This window comes from Coturnix japonica, chromosome 1 (genome assembly GCF_001577835.2).
Source record: "Coturnix japonica isolate 7356 chromosome 1, Coturnix japonica 2.1, whole genome shotgun sequence".
Classification (NCBI taxonomy): domain Eukaryota; kingdom Metazoa; phylum Chordata; class Aves; order Galliformes; family Phasianidae; genus Coturnix; species Coturnix japonica.
Genome location: NC_029516.1, coordinates 63,175,800 through 63,201,387, shown reverse-complemented (window position 1 = coordinate 63,201,387; position 25,588 = coordinate 63,175,800). Strand labels below are relative to the sequence as shown.

The following is a 25,588-nucleotide window of genomic DNA, read 5'->3' as shown; positions in this document are numbered from 1 at the left end:
GAACTTTAACAAGATATAAAGTATGATGAATTTTATGCCCAGCCTACACCTAAAGAAGAAAGCAAGTCAAACTGCAATGGAGTGCTTAATATTTTCCAGGAACTGGGTGACATGGCTTCCAGAAAAACACCCAACAATGCCACAGATTGCATCCAAACCATCTCCATTCAATGGGCATGACATTTTCATTTTGTTGCTGTTTTTTATACTGGAAAATAGAGCTTTGTGACATTCTTGAAGAAAGTTGTAAAACTGGGTTTATTTTTTGTTTCTTTCTGAATGCACTAATGGGAAAAACATTGGGAGGACAATACTTTTAGTGGAAGGGCTCTCGAGAGATTTATGCTGGGGAAAAAAGCCCTTCATATTAATCAACCTATTGTACCTGTTCTATTATTTCTTTTCGGTGCTGAGAAACATCAAGCTACTTACTTTGCTTTTACCCCATTCCCATCCCGCTCACCCTTGACCTTGGCTCTTAGAGTAGTCCTAATGGCTATCAAATTTTACAGTTTTCTTGGGCACAAGCATCTTGAAAATATCATGACAACCTGCAAGCCATAAAAACTTCACTGTGTGTTCCTTTTTGATTCATTAGATCGTAATGTTTTGAAGGTCACAACATCTGAAGAATAAAGATGTTAGCATTTATGAGTATAAAAAAAGTATCTCAGGATGTAATAAATGATAGATTTTAATTGGTTTTCTCTTATGGCCAGAAGTGATTTAGGAAGCTTTTTATGGTAAGCGGTTTTTGGAAATGGATTTCACTAAGGTGAAGGTTTTGTTTGGCGAAGGAAGAATTGGCATGAATTACATTTTCTTGTTTCTTGTTATTTCATTATTTTTTCTTGAGATTTGGACTTAGAACAGGATGCCAGTTCAGCTGTCACAGAAATAACAGAGGGAAGCAGAGCATCAGCAGGTCAGGTCAGCTTGAATGGAATTAGCGACATTTTCCTCATTGATTCTTCAAACCCCTACCTGAGTCAACTATTGCAAATGTTAAGAGCAGAACACTGGAAGTTCAAGTAATTTTTTAACATGTGGAAATTTGCTGTTGATAAACTCTTTGAGAATCTAATCATTTTAGTACTATCGCTCTGGTTGGACATTTTCCAGGCAGAGCTGAATTTTTGGCAAGTTTGCATTGTGCTTAACTGAAACAGACCTTAACCTGTGTGAGATTTTCTTTCTGGTCCTCAGATTTGGAAGTGGTTCCCTCATTAAGGATAGTACAACTTGATGTATGAAATACAAATGCCTTAAATATTTCAGGTTATCCAGGGTGTGTGTAACTGCTGAAAGTATATTAAATACAAGATCTGCCAAAGTATCAGAGTGTATACAAATACTTCCATGTTGGGTTTTGGGTTTTTTTTAATCATTTAGTTTGGGGACTGCAAATGCCATTAAAATAAGTAAGATGCTGATCTGATTATGGTTCAGGATTTGATGTTTGCATTCTTGTCTGTTTGCACATACTTCATAACTGCCTGTTTCCTTAAAAGTAAAGTAACACTCTTGATGCTATGTTGCTGATGCTTCTGAATTTGGAAGCGGGAACAAGATAATTAAGTACTGATTCCATCTCTGGTATCTCTTTACTGTGAGTCTTAGGAAACATATCTTCCTGTCTCCATAAAGCTAGTGAAAAAAATGCCTCGACTTCTGTTGGGCTGGGATTTCACCTCTGAGCATGTCACCTCTAGATACTACAAGGTCACTTCTTTTCCCAGCATCTGAAAACAAGCTTGCATAAAACCACACAGTGAGGAAAAACAGCTCTCACTCTCCTTCTACTCTGTTCTTAATTGTGTGGTATCTGGAGCCTATTTTTCTTATTATTTGTGGAAGTGAAGATGCTGATTTAGTCCTGAGAGAAACAGTGACCAAAACTCAGTAATGAATCCATAAAAATTCTTGAAGGCCTTTCAAGAGGGAAGCCATTAAAAGTGCAAAATGTTACCACATGGAAATAAGTGTTCCAGCATTTTGCACTGTCCTTTGCTGCATACCAGTTCTGGATAAGCAGACAACACGTGTAACTGCAGAACAGTAGAATGTGCAAGATGACTGATTATACAGAGTTCTGCAAGTGGAACTTTTTGTCCTCTGTAGGTAAAAGAGGTGGACTGCAAGCTCTCATGGGGCAAGACTTTAAATATGATGTTACTAAATACCTCCATAATGTCCCTTTGGCAGTGTTTAGCTTAAAGGAGCAAAATGAACAGATGAAGATAAAAACAGAAATATTTTCTCTTTAGACTTTAAATAAATACACGAATTTATCTGTTGAGATATGCTAACAAGGAATTTAATATTTGTTTTTCTAACTGTTTTATGGACCTAACTCTTTAGGAAATACCCGTCAGCTTTGTAATATACCTGTATGCTAAGTTTTGTTCATGGTTCTCTAATTCAGAAAAAATTGATGTGAGTAGACAGCTTCCTTTGGCTATTTATTTTAAAATGTCCAAGCACATAAATTATTCCTTTCAAAGTCAATTGTAATTTGTGTTTACTAAATTAACTCCAGATCCTTCCTTATATTAGTCATCTCGAAATACTTTCAAATGAACCCATATTTTACCCATCCCTACCCCTGTTTTGAAGCGCTGCTGCATGGTGACTTTTGGAAACTGTGTCCTTGATAACCATCAAGGTAAAGGTTGTTAGAATGCATGCTTTCCCATTTTCTGTAGAAATCTGTAGAAAACAACACCAAGGGCTGAATTTGGCTCATTGACTTTCAGCTCTCAGCCATTCTTCCTCTTGCATGCTAATAGCCCTAAGGCTTCTCCAGCAGCTTAGCTGTGACACCAATCCAAACTTTGTCAGTTCCACACAGACGTTTCCTTTGATTTAAGTGGCTTTGCCCATAATGATCTGTAGCCGTGCTGACAAATAAATTATGTTGTACATGTTGTTAGGATTTTTGGACACTGAAAAACTTAATGAATGGCAACTGGCTTCATTAAGTCTGGGAAAGGACTTTGCTGGAGGTGGTTTTTATACTTTTCTGGGATAAAGTTTGTGCAGCCTTCTAGCAAAGATTGTTAGTGCTTGGAAAAGATGGCTAGCGAACAGTAAATTTCATTACATCGGGGTGAAACTGTTCAGACAAAATGGAAATTAGCATTTTCCTCCCTCAGTTTTGCAGTTTGGTTTGTATTTTGGACATTTGTTGTCACATAGTGATGCGTCTTCTATTTTCTGCTGAAATCAGAAAGATGAGTTATTGTGGAGAGATCAATTCCTGTTGTATTTCAAACTTTTCTTAGCCAGGTTGTTTGTGCTCCTGGAAGATTTGCTTCTGGAAGTTTATAAAACGCTGTGGCGATTGATGAAAGAAGACTCAATTGTTGTGAGATAGATACAGGTCCTGCCAGACTAAAAGGAAGTAGGTTGCATAAAAAAAGGCAACTTTAGATTCTCCTCTTGTAAATGAAATACAGTGTTTGACAATTACAGCACTTCCGTGTGGTATTAAATGCTAGGAATCTGTCAGACGGCTGGCCGGGTTCTTTAAAAAATGTTCTTGAATCCTTATATAGTAGTGCCATTCTGGATGTACCCTTCACCTTACACCACCACTTGTTGTTGATGAATGAGGACAGCAGCAGTGCATGGAATTGCTGAATTCCCTAAAGGTGCTGATAGTTTTTTCCCAGAAACAATAAGTCTCACCTCTGCTTTCCAGAAGGATGTATATTGTACTATCCAAGATTCTTACATCCTGAGAAATAACTGAACCTGCACAGTTACTCCCAATAAGTGATCTTTTTATTTCTTCTCCCCACTCCCTGATAATGGTCTATTTTACAGCTTTTGAAACAAGCAGTGGATTTTCAAGGCTTCCGAAACAGGTTCCAGAAGGGTCTCGCTTGACAGCAACTGAAAACGTGGTTATACACATCCAGCTCTGGCCTTGGGAGTTGCTGTCTCATTTGAACACAGTAAGCCCAAGTAGGTTGTTAGCGGACTAAATCTTTATTTTAAATATCCCTATGCCTTCTAAGGCTAGTGTATTTAATTTTTTTTTTTTCTGGGGTCCTATAATTGCCACCATTGTAGTACCATATGAAATATATTTCTTCTGGAGAGAAAAGTGCAATACTTTTTTAAGGAAACCTGTTCTGACATTTTTCTTACCACAGCATTGCAGAATAAGGGTTAGAAAGGACCTCTGGAGATCAAGTCCCAACCCCTTGTTAAAGCAGGTTCCCTATATCAGGTTACAACAGGAAAACACCTGGGCTGGTTCTGATTATCTCCAGAGAAGGAGACTCCATAGCCTCTCTGGGCAGCCTGTTCCAGTGCTCTCATCACTCTCACTGCAAAGAAGCTTTTCCTCACATTCAGATGGAACTGTTACTTTCAGTTTGTACCCATTGCCCCTTGTCCTGCTGCTGGGCACCACAGAAAGCAGACTGGCCCCATCCACTTCGCTCTGTCACAACAGATATTTATAAACATTGATCAGATCCCCCCTTAGTCTTCTCTTATTCAAGTTGAACAGTCCCAAGCTTTTCAGTCTTTCCTCATGTGGGAAATGCTTCAGGCCCCTCATCATCTTTGTGTCGCTTCACTGGACTCTCTCCAGAGTCTTTCTTGAACTGAGGAGCCCAGAACCAAATGCAGCACTCCAGATGTGGCCTCACCAGGGTAGAAAAGAGGGAAAAGAGAACCACCCTCGACCTGCTGGCCAGGCTCTCTTTAATGCACTACCAGTCACTCCAAGAGTTGACTGTCTGTGTGGCTAGAATTATCTGGATTAAAAACTTTGAAAGTATTTTGCCCATCTGGATAAAAATGTTGGCTTCCAACTAGAGAGCTAGACTGCAGTAAATCTTGCTAATTCAGCATTGCATGTACCGCTTATTTTGTTCTGTGTTATGGCAGTTCTTTCATGATGAATAAAGTTTTTAAGTGATTAAACACTACAAAAACTTCAAGGGTAGTTGAAATTACAAAATCAGTGGAAACAGATAACTTTCTGTTTAGGGCTGTTTGGAGCCCAGAATTCAATTAACACCCAATTTTGTCAATTACAGGAAGAAAACAGTAATAGGATATGGCCTAAACAAAAGGAAGCAAATGTAGCTGGCCCCTGGAAATCTTGAGTTTTACTGGAGATAAAATTAAGAGCAAGCCTACTGTCCTTATGTGTTTGAATGCACTCCCATTGCTTTTATTGCTGAATCAGGTTGCTTACTGAGGAAGCCATATCNTGAACTACAGTTTTCAACACTTTCACTGATGTATTCTTTAAAGAATGTCCTCTTTCAAGAGGGAGTGGTGTTTGTGTTGTTTGCTTGTACTATGTCTGCATTTCTTTCAGAGCAACTGGAGCTTGAAACAAGTTCAACATTTCAACTTTGTAGGCTTTGTATATGTTTTTGGTTGGGGTTTTTTGAATAATTTTTCTTTAGTGATGGTTTGCATTATTGGTTTATTTATTTTTAAGGTTTGAAAATCACCAGCCAATTACTTTGTTTTTTGTCTCTTTGGAAGGCTCTTCTGTCACTTACTTAAAAATATAGTCCCACTTGATTCTTTGTTTGAAAGAAAAGAAATAAATTCATCAGGACGTTGCAGTCTGATGAATGTAACAACTGCTCACACTTACTTCTGATTTCCTTCTTCTGAAGAAACTTGGTGCTGGATGAAAGTTAAAAGCAAATCTTAAAATTAAGTTATTTTATTTTATTTTATTTTATTTTATTTTATTTTATTTTATTTTATTTTATTTTATTTTATTTTTCCCAACAGTGTCTTGAAGTACACACCTAACATTGCAGTAATGTTATATGCTTTTTGGTTATTGAGTTGGCCTGTTGAAACATGGCATTTCTGTAAGTCTCTGCTTTTGTCCTGGTAGACCACAAATGATAGGAAGTTTTTGAAAACACTCATGAATGACAGTGTAAGCTGCAAATATTTGTTAAGTGGAGACGTGTAGAATGCTCTGGAAATCTGCATCCAGATTCACTGGGTTTAATTGGAGGAGGGCTTCTCTGGGACTTTGCAACACTATAGTGCAGGTATGTTCAGAAGCGACACAATAAGCAGTAACTGATTTTCTGGTTATTGTTTTCAGGGAAAATCAAAGATGAAGCTTTTTGTTGTCATACTGGACTCTGGAAGGTAGAGTACATCCACGGGCTGTGCTGACTTGAGACTTACACAACTAATGGATGGAAATACTTAGTGAAAGATGGGAACTCTTCAGAGCAGAGCAATGAGTGAAAGATTAGGAAGCTTACATTTTAGCAATAGGCAGAATTTTTATTAGGAAGAACTTGTATCTGCTTTCCAACATTTTTTTATTGTGCTGAATGCTGATTTACAAAAAAAAAAAAAAAAAAAAGCAAACAAAAAAAACCCAACCAACCAAACAAAAAAAACCTCACTGGTTTTGCAGATGAAGTTAAGTTATTGATTCCCATTCTGATCTGCTGAGGAAACTGCAGAGAGAGGGCTTCAGAGCTGTTGGGTAGAAGTGGAAGGAGGCTTAAGCTACCCTAAGATCAAGGGAGATTTCCAGAATAGGTAAACCTGAGGGGGGTGGCTTGGAAAGAAGCTGAGAGGTGGACCTCTCCCTCCTCGGATAGATATAAAATCATAAAGCTTGGAAAAGACCTCCAAGATAATCTATTGCAACCATCCACCTATCACCAATATTGCTGGCTGAACTATATCCCTAAGTAGTACATCTGCTTACTTCTATGTTAGGTGTTCCTTAAACACCTACATAGATGGTGGCTGCACCACCTCCGTGGACAGACTGTTTCAATGCCTCACTGCTCTTTCTGAGAAGAATTTCATCCTGTTATCTAATCTGAACCTCCCCTGGCACAGTTTGAGATCATTCTTTCTAGTCCTATTGCTAGTTATGCTGGAGAAGAGGCTGAACCTCACCTCCCCGCTTGAGCTTCCTCTTCTCCAGACTAAACAATCCCAGTTCCTTCAGCCGCTCTTCATACAGACTGTGTTCCAGACCCCTCACCAGTTCTGTTGCCCTTGTATGAACACATTCCAGGCCCTTGATGTCTTTCTTGCAGTGAGGGGCCCAAAACTGAGCACAATACTCGAGGTTCGGCCTCACCAGAGCTGTGTACAGGGGGGGATGATCACCTCCCTGCTCCTGCTGGCAACTCTATTCTTGATACAAGCCAGGATGCCATTGGCCTTCTTGGTCACTTGGGCACACTGCTGGCTCCAGTATCCTGAAATCTGTATACACCATACAGTTTACCAGCCACTCTGCCCCAAGCCTGTAGTGCTGCCTGAGGTTATTGTGGCCGAAGTGTGGGTCCCAGCATTTGGTCTTATTGTACTTCATCCCATTGGCTTCAGCCCAGCAATCCAGCCTGTCCAGATTCCTATGTAGGGCTTTTCTAACCTCAGGCAGTTGGCACTTTCTCCCAACTTGATGTCATCTGCAGATGTACAGAGGACACACTCAATTCCTTCATCCAAATAATTAATAAAGATATCAAACAGGACAGACCCCAGTACCAACCCCTGGGGAATGCCACTCATGATTGATCACCATCTGGATTTCACTCAAGTCACCACCACTCCCTTCAGTCAGTTCTTTACCCATTAAAGACTGTACCTGACCAAGCCATGGGCTGCCAGCTTTTGCGGGAGAATACTGTGGAAGACAGTGTCAAAGACTTTGCTAAAGTATGGGTAGACATAGATCATAGAAGATCAGGTTGGTCAAGTGGGATTTGCCTTTCATGAAACAATGATGGCTGGGTCTGATTCCCCCAGTCTTCCAGTATGTGGGAAAGGCGGCTAAGAGGAAAGATCGCGTCTTCGTGTGGGGTTTCTCCTACTCAAGCACTCTGGACATGCCCAGATTTGTGAAGCTGGACGTGGGCTGGATCCAACTGACATGCCCTCTGATCTCACTCAAGATGGTCTGTTCCATTAGCTTCCCCAGGACCAAGGTCAGGCTGGCAGGCCTGTAGTTCCCCCCAGATCCTCCTTACAACTCTTCCTGTAGATGGGAGTCTCGTTGGCAAGCTTCCAATCCTCTGGGTCCTCTCCAGTTGACTAAGACCACTGATAAATGGTAGAAAGTGGCTTGGCAATCCCCTCTGCCAGCTCCCTCAGCACCATTGCGTAGATCTCATCTGGCTTGATGGACTCGTGACAGTCCAGGTGGAATAGCAGGTCTCAAACTGTTTCCATCTGTGTTGTGCGTGTTGGGGAAGTTGGGAGGAGAGGGAGTGGGAAGGGTGATTCCAGATTTCCAGGTCAGGAGGCTGAGTACCCTGAGCATAACTGGTCTGATCAAGTGTCTCAAAGGATTGTACAAGGAGACGGAAACTTAGGTTCAAGCTAAGGGCCAGAAGTGTATGAACGTCTCCTGGGTGATTGAGTTCCAGCTGTCTTTTCAGAAGCATCTGGTTTTCCCAGACTACCTTGCTGTCTTGCCATAGTGTCTGGATATGATGCCAGGTAGTGAATATTTTCTGGTGGTAATTTTAAAAGCTTTTTTGTATTTCATTTTACTTCTTAAAAGTCTGTGTGAACCTAGTCCAAATATACTCCAGCCACCTTTGCAATGAAAGGCACAGTTGAAATGTTTCACCAGGATAGTTTTAATGCATGAAAAGATGATTTTGTGAAGATTATTTTAACTCTGCATCATGCAGCGTGTAACTTAGGGTCAGTAGCTAGTGGCTTTGGTCTAGCATGCCATAGATTTAGAGCTGATAGCAGGACAGAAGGTTGTCTGTAAGTATTTGTGAATTTTTGGTTGACTGATGTGCACTGTTGAATGTTTCATGTTAGCAATTGCAGTACTGACATCCTGTCTGTGTGTCAAAATATAACTTGTCGAAAGAAGAAAGTTTGCACTTTCTAGAATGAGTGAAGAAGTGATTTTTTATGTGAGCCAGGGAAGATTGCAGAAGAATTGTTTGCATTTGAAGCTGTGTTATCTGGATCGTTCTGCATCCATGACAGTAGGCCCACAGGCCCACTGGCCCAAAAAGGGGAGAGGAAGGGGGTGGTGTCAATAGTTTATGGACCAGTTGAGACCAGTTCTGTGATTAATGGGTCAGGGGACCCATGGATCTATGCCCTGGGAAAGGGGAAAGGAAAAGGGGGAAGGACAGGGAGGTGGGAGATGGGCCTAAAAACAGAACAACGGAGGAAAGTTTGTTTACTAAATATGATATCAGAATGCAAGATAACACAATATAATACAACATATAATTGGAACTGAGGCTAATAAATCAAATAAAATGAGAGAGAGAGTGTCTGAAACCAAAGGCCTTACTCTGAATTGAAGGCAAAACAGCTGGGGAGCACACCCACACACTGCCAGGCAGCGAGAAAGAGTCCTATGACTTGCCAGAACCTTTATCTTCCCCTCTGAATGCAAAGTCCTCTGGGATATGTAGTTCTTCTCTTCTGAGAGCCAGGTATTTGGAAAATTGGCAGTCCATGGAAGTGGGGCATTAACTCTTTAACTCCCAGTGCTTTACATGATGTTATGATGTGGAATACCAATAACAAAAATCATAGAATCCTGACAGAAGCAGAATGCATTTCTTGCTATTCATGCTGTTTTTCAAGACGCATGCCAATGTACAAAAATAATTTAAAGTATTTCTAGCATACTTTCTAAGAATAAAACCTTAGATTTTGTTGTTGTTGTTGACACATTTCTGTTAATATGGAAAATTTTAGTAGGACTTGTTTTCTGGGATAGGAGAGGAGAGAGACAAAACTATACTGTTTGTCAAGAGCAGTTTCATAGTGCTCAGTGGACAGTGACAGCTATTTCAGAAATAGTGCTTTTCAAAATTTATTGTAAGAAAAGCAGCTTTATATGTTATCAGGAGTACATCAAATCATTACACTGAGAGAACTTTTTTATGGTTAAAGAAAGCATACTTTCCTCTTATGCATTGTGCCATGTTAGTATTATGTTTCAGATAGCTGTTTTAATATCAAGTCAAACATCTTCATTCATCATCTGCTTGATTATTGTAAATAGAAAAATACAATTTAAACATAAAAATGTACACGAGTCACTTAAATGAATAAATCTGACAACATATAATTGTTTCCTCTGTTGATGCTGTGGTTACTTTGGATGGAGTCTGCTGTGCTGAAACTTGCTGAATTTTAGTCTTGTACAAGCTGCATTTATTCTGTCAGTAATTCTCTGTCCTGTTTCTTGGATTAATTATGCTATATGAGTGTATACAATAATTAGGATCATACTTGAATTCAAACCTATATTTAATTGAAGAATTTTTTCTCTTAGAATTATCTTTTTATAATTTTTTTTCCTCCTTTTATATTTTAGATATTGATGAGTGTGAAAATGATTTCTACAATGGGGGTTGTGTCCATGAGTGCATCAACATTCCAGGCAATTACAGATGTACATGCTATGATGGGTTCATGTTGGCCCATGATGGCCACAACTGTCTTGGTAAGTAGTGAATGCTGGAAAGGTTTCATTTCATGGCTGTGGCAAAAAAGTCTGATGTTTTGTTTGCATTTTATATTGTAAAAAATCTGATTCAGATCCAATTGAAGAAGTTGAATTGCATCCATTGTCTCCAGTGTGGTTTAGACCAGATCCTTAAAGTTGGCACTCATCATCAGGTTCAAGGTATCAGTTGCTTCAGCAGTTTTTAGGATTTAGGTACCTGGAATTTTTATTTATGTTCATTGCTTTGTTTTAAATAGGTGGATCTTATCTGGTGTACTCAAAAAAAACAAAACAACATCAACATGTGTTCTGATTAAATTTCTTCACATCAATTACCTGAAAATGAACTTTGACCACTACATCTAGTTTCTCATACCTGCTTGCTTGGTAGTCATTTTAGTTATATCTTAGTGCCTAGTGACTATCTTTCTCAGTATTCTCAATATAAATGTGAGGAATGCTGTTCTATGCAGTCCCAAATTCATTTTGAGTTGGTGAGCATAAAATAGTACAGAAAAGGGATATTTCATCTGTGTTCTGCAGTGCTTTTACTGTGGTAGAAGCTGAGGTTCTTTGCAAGAAAAATAAGGAAGTTATGTAGCAGAAATAATAATGTCCAATAACATCAGTCTGCACTCACTGAAGCTGTAGAACAACTAAAATTTTTGAGCAAATTTCTGGTTAGCCTTTCAGTAGATGTATTTCATACTTGGTTCATTTTCAAACTGAGTAATATTTATTCAGATGGATTATACACCCTGACCATTGACACAGGTTTTTGACACAGACTTCCAAAATTCATTTATCATAGAACAGACTAAATAGATTTATTTGTGTAAACTTGAGGTGCCCAAATGATTAATTGTGCAAGAGGTATTTCTTACAACAAGAGCAGACAGCCATTCATTTTCAAAAAAAAAAAAAAAAACAACCTCTATTTATATTAATGTTCATAAATATCTCTTAATAAAACAGGACACAAGTAGTTCAGCTATTTGGAATTCAAGTGAATGTGTAGATATATTGTTTCTAACAGCTTGCTAATATCAACTTAGTTTCCAGTTATTCCTGTAGTAGTAGGGAAAAGTATACTGGCAATTATGAAAAGCAAAATGAGTGACCTGATCAAAGATGAACCTTGCTATGCAGTTTTTCTCTATCATGCAAGATACAGGCTGGATCTACAGAGATAAATGGATTTCTAATTCTCTTTTCATAGATTTCTATTTAGACACTTGGTTTTGGCATGTGTGGGGGAAAGACTTAGAATAATGTAAACCATTGTGTTTAACAGGTGGCTCTGGTTCCAAGTATTGGTCAAAAGCTTACTGAGATAGTTTGTGAGAATCAGTATCTGCCCATATTCACATTCTTGGAGCTGGTATTTTGTATATCTCCAAAAATGTTAGTGTTTCCACTAGAAGAGATTCAGTGAACAAATGAGTGGGAATGATAGCAAGGGACTCACTCCCAAAAAGTATCTTTAGGACACTAAAATAGATCACAATTACCCTTTAATTTTGGTTCCTCAAATGCAGATTGAATACTTGCAACTAGTGAATGGTCTTTGACATGGAGTTGTGCAAAGCATTTGACACTGTCCTGCACAACATCTGTGTCTCCACACTGAAGTTAGAGAGATGTGGCAGATGGACCACTTGGTGAATAAGTAACTGATTGGATAGTTGTGCTCAAAGAGTTGCTGTTAATGGTTGATGTCCAGGTGGGGTCAACAGGTGCTTCTCAGGGGTCTGTACCACTATTTACCATCTTTGTCAGCAACATGGATGGTGGGGCTGACTGAACTCTTAGTAAGTTTGTAGGTGCCACAAAGATGAGCGGTGCAGTCAAACACGTTGAAAGAAAGAGATGCCATCCAAAGCAATCTTAACAGACTCAGTAGGTAAGCCTGTCCAAACAACATATTCTTTAAAAAAGACAAAGTATCCATATCTGGGGTAGTCCCAAATATGAGTACAGGCTGGAGAATAAGTGGACAGAACAGCCCTACAGAGAAGGATTTGGGGGGTTCTGGTGGATGAAAAGATTAGTATAACCTGTCAGTGTACACTTGCAGCCCAGAACACCAACCATATCCTGGGATGCATCAGAAGAAGTGCAGATAGAAGTTCAAGGAGATGATTCTTTTACTCCACCCTTGTGAGAGCCTGCCTGGCGTGCTTTGTCCAGCTCTGGGGCCCCCAGCACAAGGAAGATGAGGAGCTGTTGGAGAGGGTCCAGACAGAAACCACAGAGATTATCAGAAGGCTGAAACACCTCTCCTGTGAAGAAAGGCTGAGGGATTTGGACATGTTCAGCCTGGAGAAGGTTCTGAGAAGACCTCATTGAAGTGCTTAGAAGTGCCTACAGGAAAGCTGGGGACACTGTTTATCAGGGAGTGTAGCGATAAGACAAGGGGCAATAGTTTTAAACCAAAAGAAAGGAAATTTAGATTAGATGCTAAGATGGTGGTGAGGCACTGGCACAGGCTGCCCAGAGAAGCTGTGTGACACGGGTTAACCACCATGACACTGTGGGTGCCCCATCCCTGGAGGTGTTCACGGCCAGTTTGGATGGATCCCTGGGTAGCAAGCCTGCCCATGACAGGGGGTAGGCTTTAAGATCCCTTCCAAACCAACCCATTCTGTGATCCTGTGTCCCGATAAAATAACTGTGTTTCCTTAGAGGCACTGAAAAGGGAATCAGGGCCCACTACTCTTTCTGCCTTAGCTAAAATTTGCAGAGGATGAGTTTTAGGGTCTCAGGCTGGACTTTACAATCTTGGCAGTACCTGTGCAAACCGTTCTATGACTTGCTGTTGTGAGTTAACTCAGGTTTGAGATGCTCTCCTTAGAAAAGAAAGAAGTTCAGTTTTCTGTCACTGTTTGGTCTCTGCTTGTGTTATCAGGTATACTGCCTGCTGAGATACCCATGACCTCTTCAGTATCAGATTTGAGCAGGGTTGCATTCTAGTCCTTCCATCCCGTAACAGTTTTATTTCCTTTCCCTTAAACTACCAGAAGGAAGTAAATGTAGCTGGCTGTTTTTAAGAGAACCTGCTAAAGTTTCAAATGTTAAAACAAAAAAACACTGTATTTGCACATGTGAAATTAGGATTTCTACGTTTGGAAAATTGACCCAGCATGAAAAACTTGGTTGGTTTATGCCAATTAATAGTTTTGGGTTGTTTTTCTCAGTGAGGAAATCAGAAAATTGAATAAACTGAAGTTTTGATGAGTCCACCAGTTTCCACCTTTTCTCTGAGAACCACTTATTTTTCATGGATTATAAAAAACTTTTGAAGATCAGCGATAATGTTTGCCATCTTTTATTTATCTCCCCTACCCCCATCTACTCATGTATACACTCTCTATAGAGCTTCACAGAACTCTCAACATGAAGATTGCTAATTAGGTACTGTATCATATGTTTTGTATAACAACTTTATTCTGTTTATAAGAAAGGAGATACGATGTTTGATCAGCAAGATGAGATAAAATCTGTAAACACGTTAGGTAGTACTGCAGTTGATCTTGCATAGAATGAAGTCGTTTTCACAGAATTTACTTAAGGCCTATAAAATGTGCTGCAGGTTGATTATGAAAACTACCTCAAATGCTTTCTCATGTAGCACCACAGATGTATATGAGCTTGGGTAGAAGCTGATTTTCTGGGGCTGAACCAATGCAAACAATTCCTAATTCTCCCCCATATTTTGTTCTTGGAGACATTATTCTTAGGGTCTGCTCTGTCATCACAAGGGGAGCCAGGCAGCAGAAATTGTTAGAGAGAATTTGATTAACTAAGCATAGATGCGTCTGCCACTTGAAGAGCTCTGGACGTGATGGATGTGATGTGGGATCTATAGGAGCAGGTCTGGAGTTTGAGCTGTTGGTCAGATGAAATAATATAAGGAGTCTAAAATGATGTCAGACTCCTGTATTTAGACAGCTGAATTGCACTCTCAGTGAACTGTGCATTTTATCACATACACATCACCAGAAATACTGGCTTAACAATTTGAGATAGAAGGCCTAGAGATGGAAGTCAGTGGTAGTTCAATGCTAAGCCTGCAGGCCATTTAGGAACCTCTGTGAAAAAAGCTGTAATAGAGAAGACCTGCATCAGGACTTCTTTATCTTGACTGAAGTCTGTACAAAATCTTAAACCATCTCTTCTTGTCCGTGTTTGGATTTCTTTTTAAACATCTACTGGATGCCTTTCTAGTAATGTTAGTATAGGAAGATAATTGCAGTCTTCTTTATAAATAACAAATGTGGGGTGTTCACAACTAAGTAGATTAAATGTGATTGACAGGTTAAGTGTTTCTTCCTGTTTCAGTATTTCTTGTTTCAGTTCTTGTTTCAATATTTCTTTCTTTCTAATCAAGTGAAATTTCTTACTTATTTGATGGGAGGAAGTGTTTGGTTAAGATTTCATGGATAAAATTTGTACTGGAAAATGTCCAAAACCATCCTTAGAGGAACTCAACTTGCTTTCTGTTTGACATTTTTATTGGGGAATTTCTAAAATATAACATGAAATGACACCACAAGGAATTCAAACTATGATGAGATCCTTGTCTATCTAAAATAATTTATTTTAGCAGTGTAATCACTTGGAATAGCAGTAGTTCTTTCTGGAAATTGCTCTAAATTCTGACCTACTGATGCAAAACTGGTATCTGGTCTCATGCAATGGGCATTCTTTATTCTTCATTTGAAACCATGTCATGGGTTAACCAAAAATCTACCAGTGCCTGTGACAGGGGGGCCGCTGGCCCGCAGGGCCACTAGCCCAAAAGGAAAGGGAAAAGTTAATTAGGAAAAAAAAAACCAAAAACAGTGGCAACAATCTAAGGAGGCAAAGGATAACACAATAAAATACAATATAATTGAAATTAAGGCTAACAAATCAAGCAAAGTAGGAGAGAGAATGAGTCCCAAAACTGAGAGGCCTACTGTAACTCTAGGTGAAACGGCTGGAAGGCTCCCACACGCTCCCCCCTGGCTGCAAGGATTCAAGAGAGGTCAGTCCGGCCTGGGAGTGAGATTATATAGTGTCCTGGTCCCGTGACTTATCCCTGACCATGATGTTCTCTGGGATATGTAGTCATCTTCTGTGAGCTGCACATTCGGTAAAATTATCCATGCTTTACATGATTGTTATGATGTGTAATACTGATAGCAAAATTACAAAATTACAAAACCATGACAAACCAGTTGTGAAATAGGTTTTGCTCTCTCATGTATGAGATACTAGCTGTTTTTTAATAAGCAGTTAGTTTAGTGGCCCAGATGTTCTTTCCTTTTTAAATGTTTTTTCTCCATGATCTTACTGATAAATTGATTTTTCCTTCTTTGTGTCTTTTACATGTTGAGGTAAGCTATCAATTTTCATTCTCTTTTGCCTTTAGGAGAGGTTATGAATTAATTGATCATGATTCCTATTCCTATGAAACACATTACCCATCTATCTCACTTGTGGTAAATCGGTTTCTGCTCTCTGATAACTGATGAAATCTGAATCTGCGTTAAAGAGTATCAAGAGATAAGACTTATGCCTTTTAAACTAGTAATTCAATAAGCACTCCCACATCAGATTCATGATGACACTGAAAGGCATTCCTAGTTTGCATAGATTTTTACTTCTTTGATATAATATTCAGTAAGAAGACTAGCCTTTTGAATACATCATAGTGGATTATTAAGTGAGGCCTCTAGCATCTGGGCATACTAGTACTGCGTCTTTGTGTCTCATTGGAACCTTTCAGTAAGATAGATAGCAAAATTGCTCTTTGATAGCAGGATTGCTAGAAAACATAGACTGAGGCTGGTATCATAAACTTGAGTGTTGTGTGAAGTGAGATATATTACTCATGGGGATGCCATAGAAAATACTTGAGAATTTGTCCTCCTTTTCAATGAGAATTTCAAGGGAAATTTGTGTAGCTGCCATTCTAGAGGCGTTGGAATGTGCTCAGGAAGATATGAGAGAATTTCCAGATTTTTTGTTTGTTGTTCTTAGTTTATTTTCAGGCTATTGGGAATTGTTATATGGAAAGAAACCCTCTGCTCTTTAAGCAGTAGTAAGTCTTCAGCTGTTGTAGGACTGTTCAGTTTAATGCACTGCAGGTGGAAAAGACTGAAAGAGAGAAGAGATGCTAATGTGTGTTCTAGAAAACTTGGCTAATGTCAAAAGAACAAAATAAAAGCTATATTTTGCTCCCATGAAAGAGAAGATAAAAAAAAGAAGACACAGTAATCATGAAGTCCAAAAAAAAAGGCTACTGCAAAGAATTGCAATTTTAATAAGTTTTCACAGATGTGCCAAACTGAATGAGGTAGTGTGGTAGTGTTTGGTTACTGCATTTGGGAAATTCAGAAAGGTGAAATAGCAGTTGATTATTCCATGTGGGAAATTCATAAAGAGCACTGAATTATTTTCCCTTTGCCCTAAAGGATTCTCATGTGGAGTACCACTATCTTGCATTCGTCTCTCTCCTACTGTATAAAAATGTAAGCATCCTAGGAGAGTATTATATGCTGTGCTGGTATGAAGCATTGCCAGTGAAGAGAATTTGAAGCTTATCACTAATAAACCAAGGGATTTATCTAGGAAAAGCTTAATGGAAACACTGCTGAAAGCCATTCTTGCAGATACTCCTGAGTAAATCTTACAAAGTAATTCAGCATCTGAAAATAGTAAGTAGAAGAGGAGAGAATACCCTGACTATGTGACTGAGAAAGGTGGGACCTTCACTTTGCAAAATTTTCTTGCCAAAGGGCTCACATATCGGCTGATACTCTGTGCCAGACTGCCTGGAATTCATCCATCTCTGATCAGAATGTGAAAAAAGGAGCGTGTAAGAAAAATACAGAGAAACAAAAGGTGACTGCCGTTGATTCTTATGTGAGAAAGCCATGTAGTACTGCCTCCAATTTCAGCTTTTCTGTCCTTTTTACCTGAAGGTAGAGTTTTGTGTAGAGAATTCTCCCTTAAACAGTTGACACAATTCATTGTTTCCTGTTTCTCAAACCAAATATGCATGTGAAAAATATTCCAGGTTAAAGGATGTTATTGCATGCAGTAATATTCTTCTTTTGCTTATCTAATAAAATACAGGCATGAATAGTTATGAAATACTACTCAGCTCTCTGGGTGTTTTGTTGTTGTTTTTTTTTTTGAGGATTTTTTGGTTTCATTTTTATTCTCTCAACTCTGATTTCTGATTGTAACTTTTTAATAGAGAGTGCACACTGTTTTTTCACGGAAGACTTCTTGCTTTCTGGTTGAATTCTTCTTTCTTTTGAAGATAAGTACAGGTTTTATGAAGTCCTCTGTTCTTTGTAATTTCTGTAATTATTCAGTGAGCTCATAAAGGTTTTAAACTTTTCTTATAGGCCATCAAACAAGATACAAAGGAGTTTGAACAAAATTTTTATCATAACCTATCTAGAATATATTTATTTTGTTTATAGATTATCCCACTGTATTAGTTGCTATGATATGGGAACGTGTGAGCACATTACAAATATTAATAGATTTATTCTCACCATGTCTTATAAGAAGAATAACTTCCATTGCTTTCAGAAGAGTCCTAGGAAACAGAGTGAATTTTTGATCATAAATAAGGCCAGGATTGCAAGCTGTGTAGTTTATTGTAGATTTCATTGAGTTCACTGCAAGAGCTGAATGTTCGCTCTGGTAGACAAGCATACAAGCACAGTGTCAGCTTGAATTCAGTAATGAAGATTGTAGTAGCAAGGTCCTGATTATGTGTTAGTCTGGAAGGTCTGCTGCAGACATAGGATCTGATTTTCCATTCAGCAGAGTGTACTTTTCTGTTTTATTTGTCTGTTCTTAGGTGGTATTTTGCCTTTCTTCACAAATAGTAACTGTCACATGGAGTCGCCTGTGGGAAAGAAGTAGGTAGCACTTTCCTGGGAGCTACCAGGTCTATTCCAGGACTGGTACTGATCTGCCCACTTTGGCAGGTGGGGTAGAGAAAGAGCACAGCAAGGTATTTGGGCACCTGCAGCTAAAGAAGAAATTCCTGAGACAATCCAAGTGCAGATGGGAGGGATTTTAAGTAACATCTTCCTGTTATAAAATGGGCTTTGGGATCCCAGTACAGAATAAAAACTAGTCTCAAGGTCGAATTGAGATAATTAATTTTCTTCTGAGCTCTGGAGTTAGGAAGTAGAACCAAGTTCTTGTCTTGCTGAGTTGATTTGAGATCTGCTGATTTATTTTGAAAGAGAAGGAATTTCAACCCTGACATGCAAGCTTAAGACCTGGCTGGGTAGTAGTAATGAGCAATCTGATTCAGATTATGATAACTTTAGTATTTATGCACATGTATATATGTATATACAGAATATATCACAGAATGGTTTGTGTTGGAAGGGACCTTAAAGCCCACTTGCTTTCCACCCTCCTGCTGTGGGCAGGGTCACCTGCCACTAGTCCTGGTAGCTCAGGGCTCATCCAACCTTTTGTTTTTCTTCCAAAAACAAAACACGAAAAACCAAACACACACACACACAAACAACAACAATGAAAAGCAGCCAACACAACACTGAAACACTTAGAATTCACTTAGAATTCAATGTATGTATTCTCACAGAATCACAGAATGACTCGGGTTGGAAGGGACCTCAAGGATCATGTAGTTCCAACCCTCCTGCCTAGTAGGGCCACCAAACATACACCTTTACTAGATCAGGTTGCCCAGAGCCCTGTCCAACCTGGTCTTGAACACCTCCAAGGACGGGGCATCCACAACCTCCCTGGGCAGCCTGTTCCAGGACCTAACCTTAGTAAAGAACTTCCCCCTAACGTCCAACCTAAATCTTCCCTCTTTTAACTTAAAACCATTTCCCCTAGTCCTGCTATTACTAGCCTTTTCGAAGAGTTTACTCCCCTCCTGGGAGTAAGTTCCCTTCAGGTATTGAAAGGCTGCAATGAGGTCACCCCGCAACCTTCTCTTCTCCAGGCTGAACAAACCCAACTCCCTCAGCCTGTCCTCACAGGGGAGGTGCTCCAGCCCCCTGATCATCTTTGTGGCCCTCCTCTGGACCCTTTCCAAAATCTCCATGTCTTTTTTGTACTGAGGGCTCCACACCTGGACACAGTACTCCAGATGGGGCCTCACAAGAGCAGAGTAGAGAGGGACAATCACCTCCCTATCCCTGCTGACCACCCCTCTCCTGATGGAGCCCAGGATCCCATTTGCTTTCCGGGCTGCCAGAGTGCACTGCTGGCTCATGTTAAGTTTCTCATCTATCAGGACCCCTAGGTCTTTCTCTGCCGAGCTGCTCTCAAGGACCACTCCTCCCAGCCTGTACAGGTGCCTGGGGTTCTTCCGGCCCAAGTGCAAAACCTTGCACTTTGCCGTGTTGAACCTCATTAGGTTCACCCGAGCCCAGCTTTCCAGCCTGTCAAGGTCCCTCTGAATGGCATCCGTTCCCTCCACCGTATCGACTGCACCACTCAGCTTGATGTCATCAGCAAACTTGCTGAGGGTGCACTCCATTCCCTCATCGATGTCATTAATAAAGATGTTAAAGAACACCGGTCCCAAGACAGACCCTTGAGGGACACCGCTCGTTACCGGCCTCCACCTGGACATAGAGCCATTGACCACCACCCTCTGTCTGCGGCCTTTCAACCAATTGCTTATCCATCTAGTTGTCCACCCATCAAATCCACTTCCCTCCAATTTGGAGATGAGGATGTGATGGGGGACCATGTCAAAGGCCTTGCTCAGGTCCAGGTAAATGACATCAGGTCCAGGTAAATGACTCACACCTTAGTTTGTCTGAGTGTATACAGTGGGTTGGGGGATTATGGCCTAATCTGCCAGTCAACATGAAGTGGGAGAAGAGTTGCAAATCTATGTGAAATCATTTCTAACACTTCCAGATGCAAAATGTTAAGAGGTGATACATAACTGATGAAGGGTTGCATAATCTCTGGTGTGATGAAAGGGACCACGGCCTTCCTTTTAATTTAGCTTTATTTTTCTTCATTTCCAGACAGCTGCATGCACTGTATTGCTTCCTGAACTGAAAATGTATGCTTACATTACTGAGGTTTATTTTTCTTTATGTTTCCCAACAGTTCAAATAGATTTTTATTTTTTTTTTAATGTGAATATTTCTAATATAAAACTAAACAGCTCTTGGAAAGTTAGGGTTTTTTTTAAGCTTCGTAAAAACAAGCATATTAAAAAGAAGCTAAGAAACGGTCCATTTCCTTCTTTGTCTATCAGTTTTCCTTTCCCTTCCTTTTTAGTTCCAGGAAACTATTAGGTGAGCCGACAGTACTGTTCTCCTCTGGAACTTCAACAGGGAGTCTGGCGATATTCAGTCATAAACTCTTGCAGGTTTTCATGGTTGCTAATCTTAAACAGCTTGGCCTTCTTTTTGTAACTCTTCATTTTAAAAAAAAAACCCATTCTGCTAACTGAATACAAGGTGCCAAGCAAATATTACTAGCTAGGACGATAAGTAAATGTTCTATAGACAACTGCCATTAGATTTTAACATACAGCTTTTGTATACAGATGTTTACTTGTGTTATTTGGTTGCCTGCATGTTGTGAGAGTCTGGATAATGTAAATGGCAGCAAACATCATGTCTTTGCAAGGCTACTCCTAAAGAAATGTGTCCTGTTTTATTATGTTGACCCATAATGGTGGAGGTGGATGTTGATTGTATGGCAATAGAGGCTGAACCTTCTCACTAGTATTCCATTACATTTTGTTGCTGTGTGACAGATGGCAGCAGAGGGGCATTCTGACAAAATGATATCTGACATGGAAGTGCATATGAAGCAAAGGTGTGTCAGTGAAGCAAAGGTGTCACTGAATACCTCCATGTGGAAAAAATTGTACCTACTGACATTCACTGACACTTGGAGAACATTTATGAAAATCAAATAGTGGATGTGAGCACAGTGAGGTGGTGGGTAGTGCATTTCAGCAGTGACAACAGCGACAGGAAAGACAAACCACATTCCAAACAGTCATGCAGGCTCTTGTTAATCACTGGTGGAAATGCATAGCTAATAGTGATGACTGTGTTGGAAAGAGTAGTCTGTAACTAAGAATTTGCTCTATCAAATAGTGTTACTGTGCTCTTTTTATCTGTTTTAATTTCTATGGAAATTAATAGGAGGCATTACATTTAGAGCAGCCTACATGCTATAATTCAGATGAGTTGCTCCCTTTTATTTCTTTTCACATACAAAATTTCATGGAATTCGGTTTAGTAGCACTCTTGAAAACAGAATTGTTCTAGGAAGATTAGAACCCTAAGCTGGAAACTAATTTTGAATGAAAGTTCAGGTTCACTCTAGAAATTAAGGAATTCTCATTTACATTGTTGACTGAAAGGTCTGAAAGGACTGAAGGGCCTCTGATATCCAGTTGTCTCTAAAGCTAGGATCCAAATACAATGCTTTAGTATAAAATCCTGATTTTTCTATCCTGATATTTCTATAGCTTCTATAACTGCTATTTGTAGTCTATATGGAAGTTTTCCCTCTCCAAAATATTCTAATGTTTGATCATCTGGCATTAGTCTTTTGTGTTTAGATGACATACAACTTTCTTTATGTGTTAATTTGCAGTGTGTTTGCTTTCTTAAGCCAATTGATCTGAGAAGTACTGAAACGAGACAGTATAAATCAGTGTAGACCTGAAGTTTTTTTGATAGGTATGGGGAAATAATCAAAAGTGTAGAATAAATCTCAGTTGCTGTCAACTATGAAGTTTGATTCTCAGACTATCATAATAAATTAAGAAACTGGGAGCTATGTGACAGCAGCATCAGTCTCTTTTTCTTATTTCTTCAAGTCTTCTTGTTGTCTGAGTCTTTTTCTTTTTTTTTAATACTCACTCCCTGGAGGAGGTAATCAATCACCGTGAAGATTACTCTATGTGGAACACTCAGGAAAATTAACAGTAATCAGCTTAGAGTGTGAGGTTAATAGGTATAAGTTGAATCAGTCCTTATGGACGTTCTTTTTTGTCTAATGTAGTTTTAGATGGCTGTATCTTAGTTCAGCAAACAAAGTCAGACTTTTATGCTGGGTTATACATCCTTCTGTACCTTGTTTGAATTAATTTCATATCTTTTCTTAATTCATCTCAACTTTCTGAAGACAGACAGTTTCTTAGCTGATATGGCCTATACCGATGTACACCTGAAGATAAATGCTATGAACTATATTACAGTAAACCAGAACTTTGGGAGCCATGTTTTGTTTACATCTTATGTAAAGGGAGACTGTGCATTCACTGGAAGGTGTAGAGTTTCAGCCTATAATATAAAAGTGTCACCCCAAGACATTATTTAGATCCAGCTAACACTCCAAAATCTTACAGATTACAGAAAGAAATCAGGCAAAGTAGGGAACGTCAAAGTTCTGTGGTCTGTGATTCCAAATACAGTCACTTGTATTATCTTGTACTCTAGAATGCAATCAATTCTTAACAGTATTGGTTAATGGAAATGGGCACAATTCAGATGATTTAGGTAAAGGCAAGAGATAGCCATCAAAAATAATAACTGCTGCATAATTGCTTCCTTCATGGGTGTCCAACCATTTGTCTTGCCTAGGCTACATTGAGTGAAGAAGAATTGTCTTGGGCTGCACATAAGAATGTATATAAATTACAAAACTTGTTTTATCTTTTTAGACTTAGAGTCCCCTGTGTTACTGATAGATAGCAAAAAAAATCACCCCATTCTTCTGAACACTTCATTAATTTAGCTACTTTCTTGGCTTTTATTGCCAGAAATACTTCTTATTGTATGAACATTGAGAATATTACCAACTTGAAAGTAGTTTCATTTTTCATTTGAAGTTATATGCTTTTTTGTTGTTGTTGTTTTGTTTTTTTTTTTTAAATAAGCAAAATAGTCTTGGGTTAATCCAAAACAGGTTGTTCTAATCATGGCAGGGTCTCTAAGCAGGTGCAAAAGGAGGCAGGTATAAGCAATAGTTAACCTGGAAGAAGGATATAAAATATTGCTGAAGCAATATGACTGTAGCAGTTAATGGTGCTCTAGAGAAAGCCCAGAGGCAGAACAAGGTAAGAAGATATGAAAATAGACTGGATAGTTTATTCAAGTTGTATCAACTTTTCCTTCAGTTGATCAAGACTGCTGCTTGTTTGCATCTAAAATTAAATTCCCTGCTTCTAGTTTACAGGGGATTGTTAATCCAGCATTGAAATTCTGAGTGCCCTACATGCAGCTGAACATCTGTGAGAACTGCAAGCTTAGTCATAGCTAAGAGGGCTATGACTGTCGAAGCCTCAGTGATACCAAGCAGGCGGTTGCTGGCATACTCTAGACACTGACACTGTAGATGGAAAAAATAGTATGAGATTTATGCAAAATTATTTTAAAAACATGTGTTGAAAGAATGAATAACATTTAAAAATAGTTGATAGAGAAACATAGTTGTTGTGTTTAGGCACTGCTGTCAAGAATCCACCATGTGTGTGTCTGTCTAAAAATCAGGTGTGGTTGCTAAATAAAAGGACAGAAGCTCCAAGTACTATGTCACACAAAGAAGGCTGGATGTTTATTTTGGAAATGCTAAAACAGCAAAAAGGGTTTTGCTGTCTTAAAATGATGGACAGCAGTGCCCAGCTGTTTGAGAATGGAATAGGCAAGTGACATCAGGAGACCTGAACTCAGTGCAGCGTTGGTGCAATGTCCATCAAGCTGTTTATGTCTGCTGAGCAAAGGGCAGGCATCGCACACAACAGAGCTGAGCTCCAGCATTACATGAGCATTCTCTCTGCTACAGACAGCAAATAAGTCTGTTTTACTGAGATGTATATAGTAAACCATGGGTCTTCAGGTTCAAATTTAAGATCAGAATACCTTAATATAACAAACCAAATAATATCCCAGCAGATTGAATGCATTGCTGGAAAATTGAGTTATTTCTACCTCAGATGCAGATTTGGCTCCATTTGTGGTTGCCATAACTAGTGATTTCAATAGATTAAATGTATTATTACCCCAACTGTGAGAACAACATGGAAAAAAAAAAAAATCCGTAAGTTTATTGCCTGTAAGAAGTATCTGTTACAGCCATGTTTATACTCTGTAGTATGAAATTTGGGGAATGCCACTGAATGATACAAAATAGCTACAGAAAAAATGTTTCAAGCATTTGATTTCGCACATCTATAATTGCAGAAGCCTAGTCTGTGTGTGTTCAGGTGCTAGGTAATTGTAGCCCCTGGGATTTCCCAGGACAGATTAGGAGCTTTGTGTTTGGTGTTGTCCTCTTTTACATGATAATAGAGTGGTTCTAGGGAAATCTGGTATTTTATAATATCCATTGATCATTTTAGAGCTATTTTAATATTTGTTATCGGAAGTGTTCTTGTGATTAGTATTTCATGTTTTGGTGTGGTGGTTTTCTTTTTTTTTTTTTCTGTAAAATGTGCTTTATTTGTCATTGAAGGGTAATTTTTCCTCACTTTATTTTTTTAAATTTGTGCTCTAGTAAACATTCTCTGCTGACAAATCTGGTTTTTTTCCAAGTGGATTGTTTCTCAGCAGAGGCTCCCTTGAAGTTTTCTTTGGCCATGTTAGTGAAGTATTGAATTCAGGGGCTTGATGTCCTTTTTCCTTTTCTTCATCACGTTTGCCTGTTTGTTTCTGAAGGTGGAGGGCAAAAAGCAGAATTTTTGCCTTTGTGTAAACAGTGGAAAATTTGAGCCGTGCTTTTAAATTCTTGATGTCAGAACTCCTGAAGATGCAAATCCATGCATATAGGTATTGGTATCTGTTTCTTCTAATGCTCCCCTTGATGTGCTCATACAAAGTTGGCCTAAGAAAGCTGGTTTGACAGTTATTTCAATTAACAATGATTCCTGTTTTCATAGCCCCCTCAGCTGACGTAATGTGTCAGCCTCTCATCATTAACATGTTGCTACTTGTTTGACCATTCCAGCAGAAGTGCCTGCCTACAACAGCTCACCCGATTGCATTTGCTTAGCACCTGCATGGCAGATTTACTCTTCAGGCTTCCAGACCTATCTTGAAGTCAGATCTTCCAAAACACCCACTTCAGTAG

General features: G+C 39.1%; 1 protein-coding gene across 4 annotated transcripts in view; it reads left to right on the top strand.

The window, feature by feature from the left end:
• The window catches only part of SCUBE1 (signal peptide, CUB domain and EGF like domain containing 1), a 201,089-nt gene that overhangs the window by 22,289 nt on the left and 153,212 nt on the right, over positions 1-25,588 (top strand). For all 4 annotated transcript variants that reach the window (XM_015869916.2, XM_015869933.2, XM_015869923.2 and 1 more), the window contains exon 3: positions 10,343-10,471. In XM_015869916.2, coding sequence (XP_015725402.1) covers positions 10,343-10,471 — 129 coding nt within the window. The remainder of the gene's footprint in view (positions 1-10,342; positions 10,472-25,588) is intronic.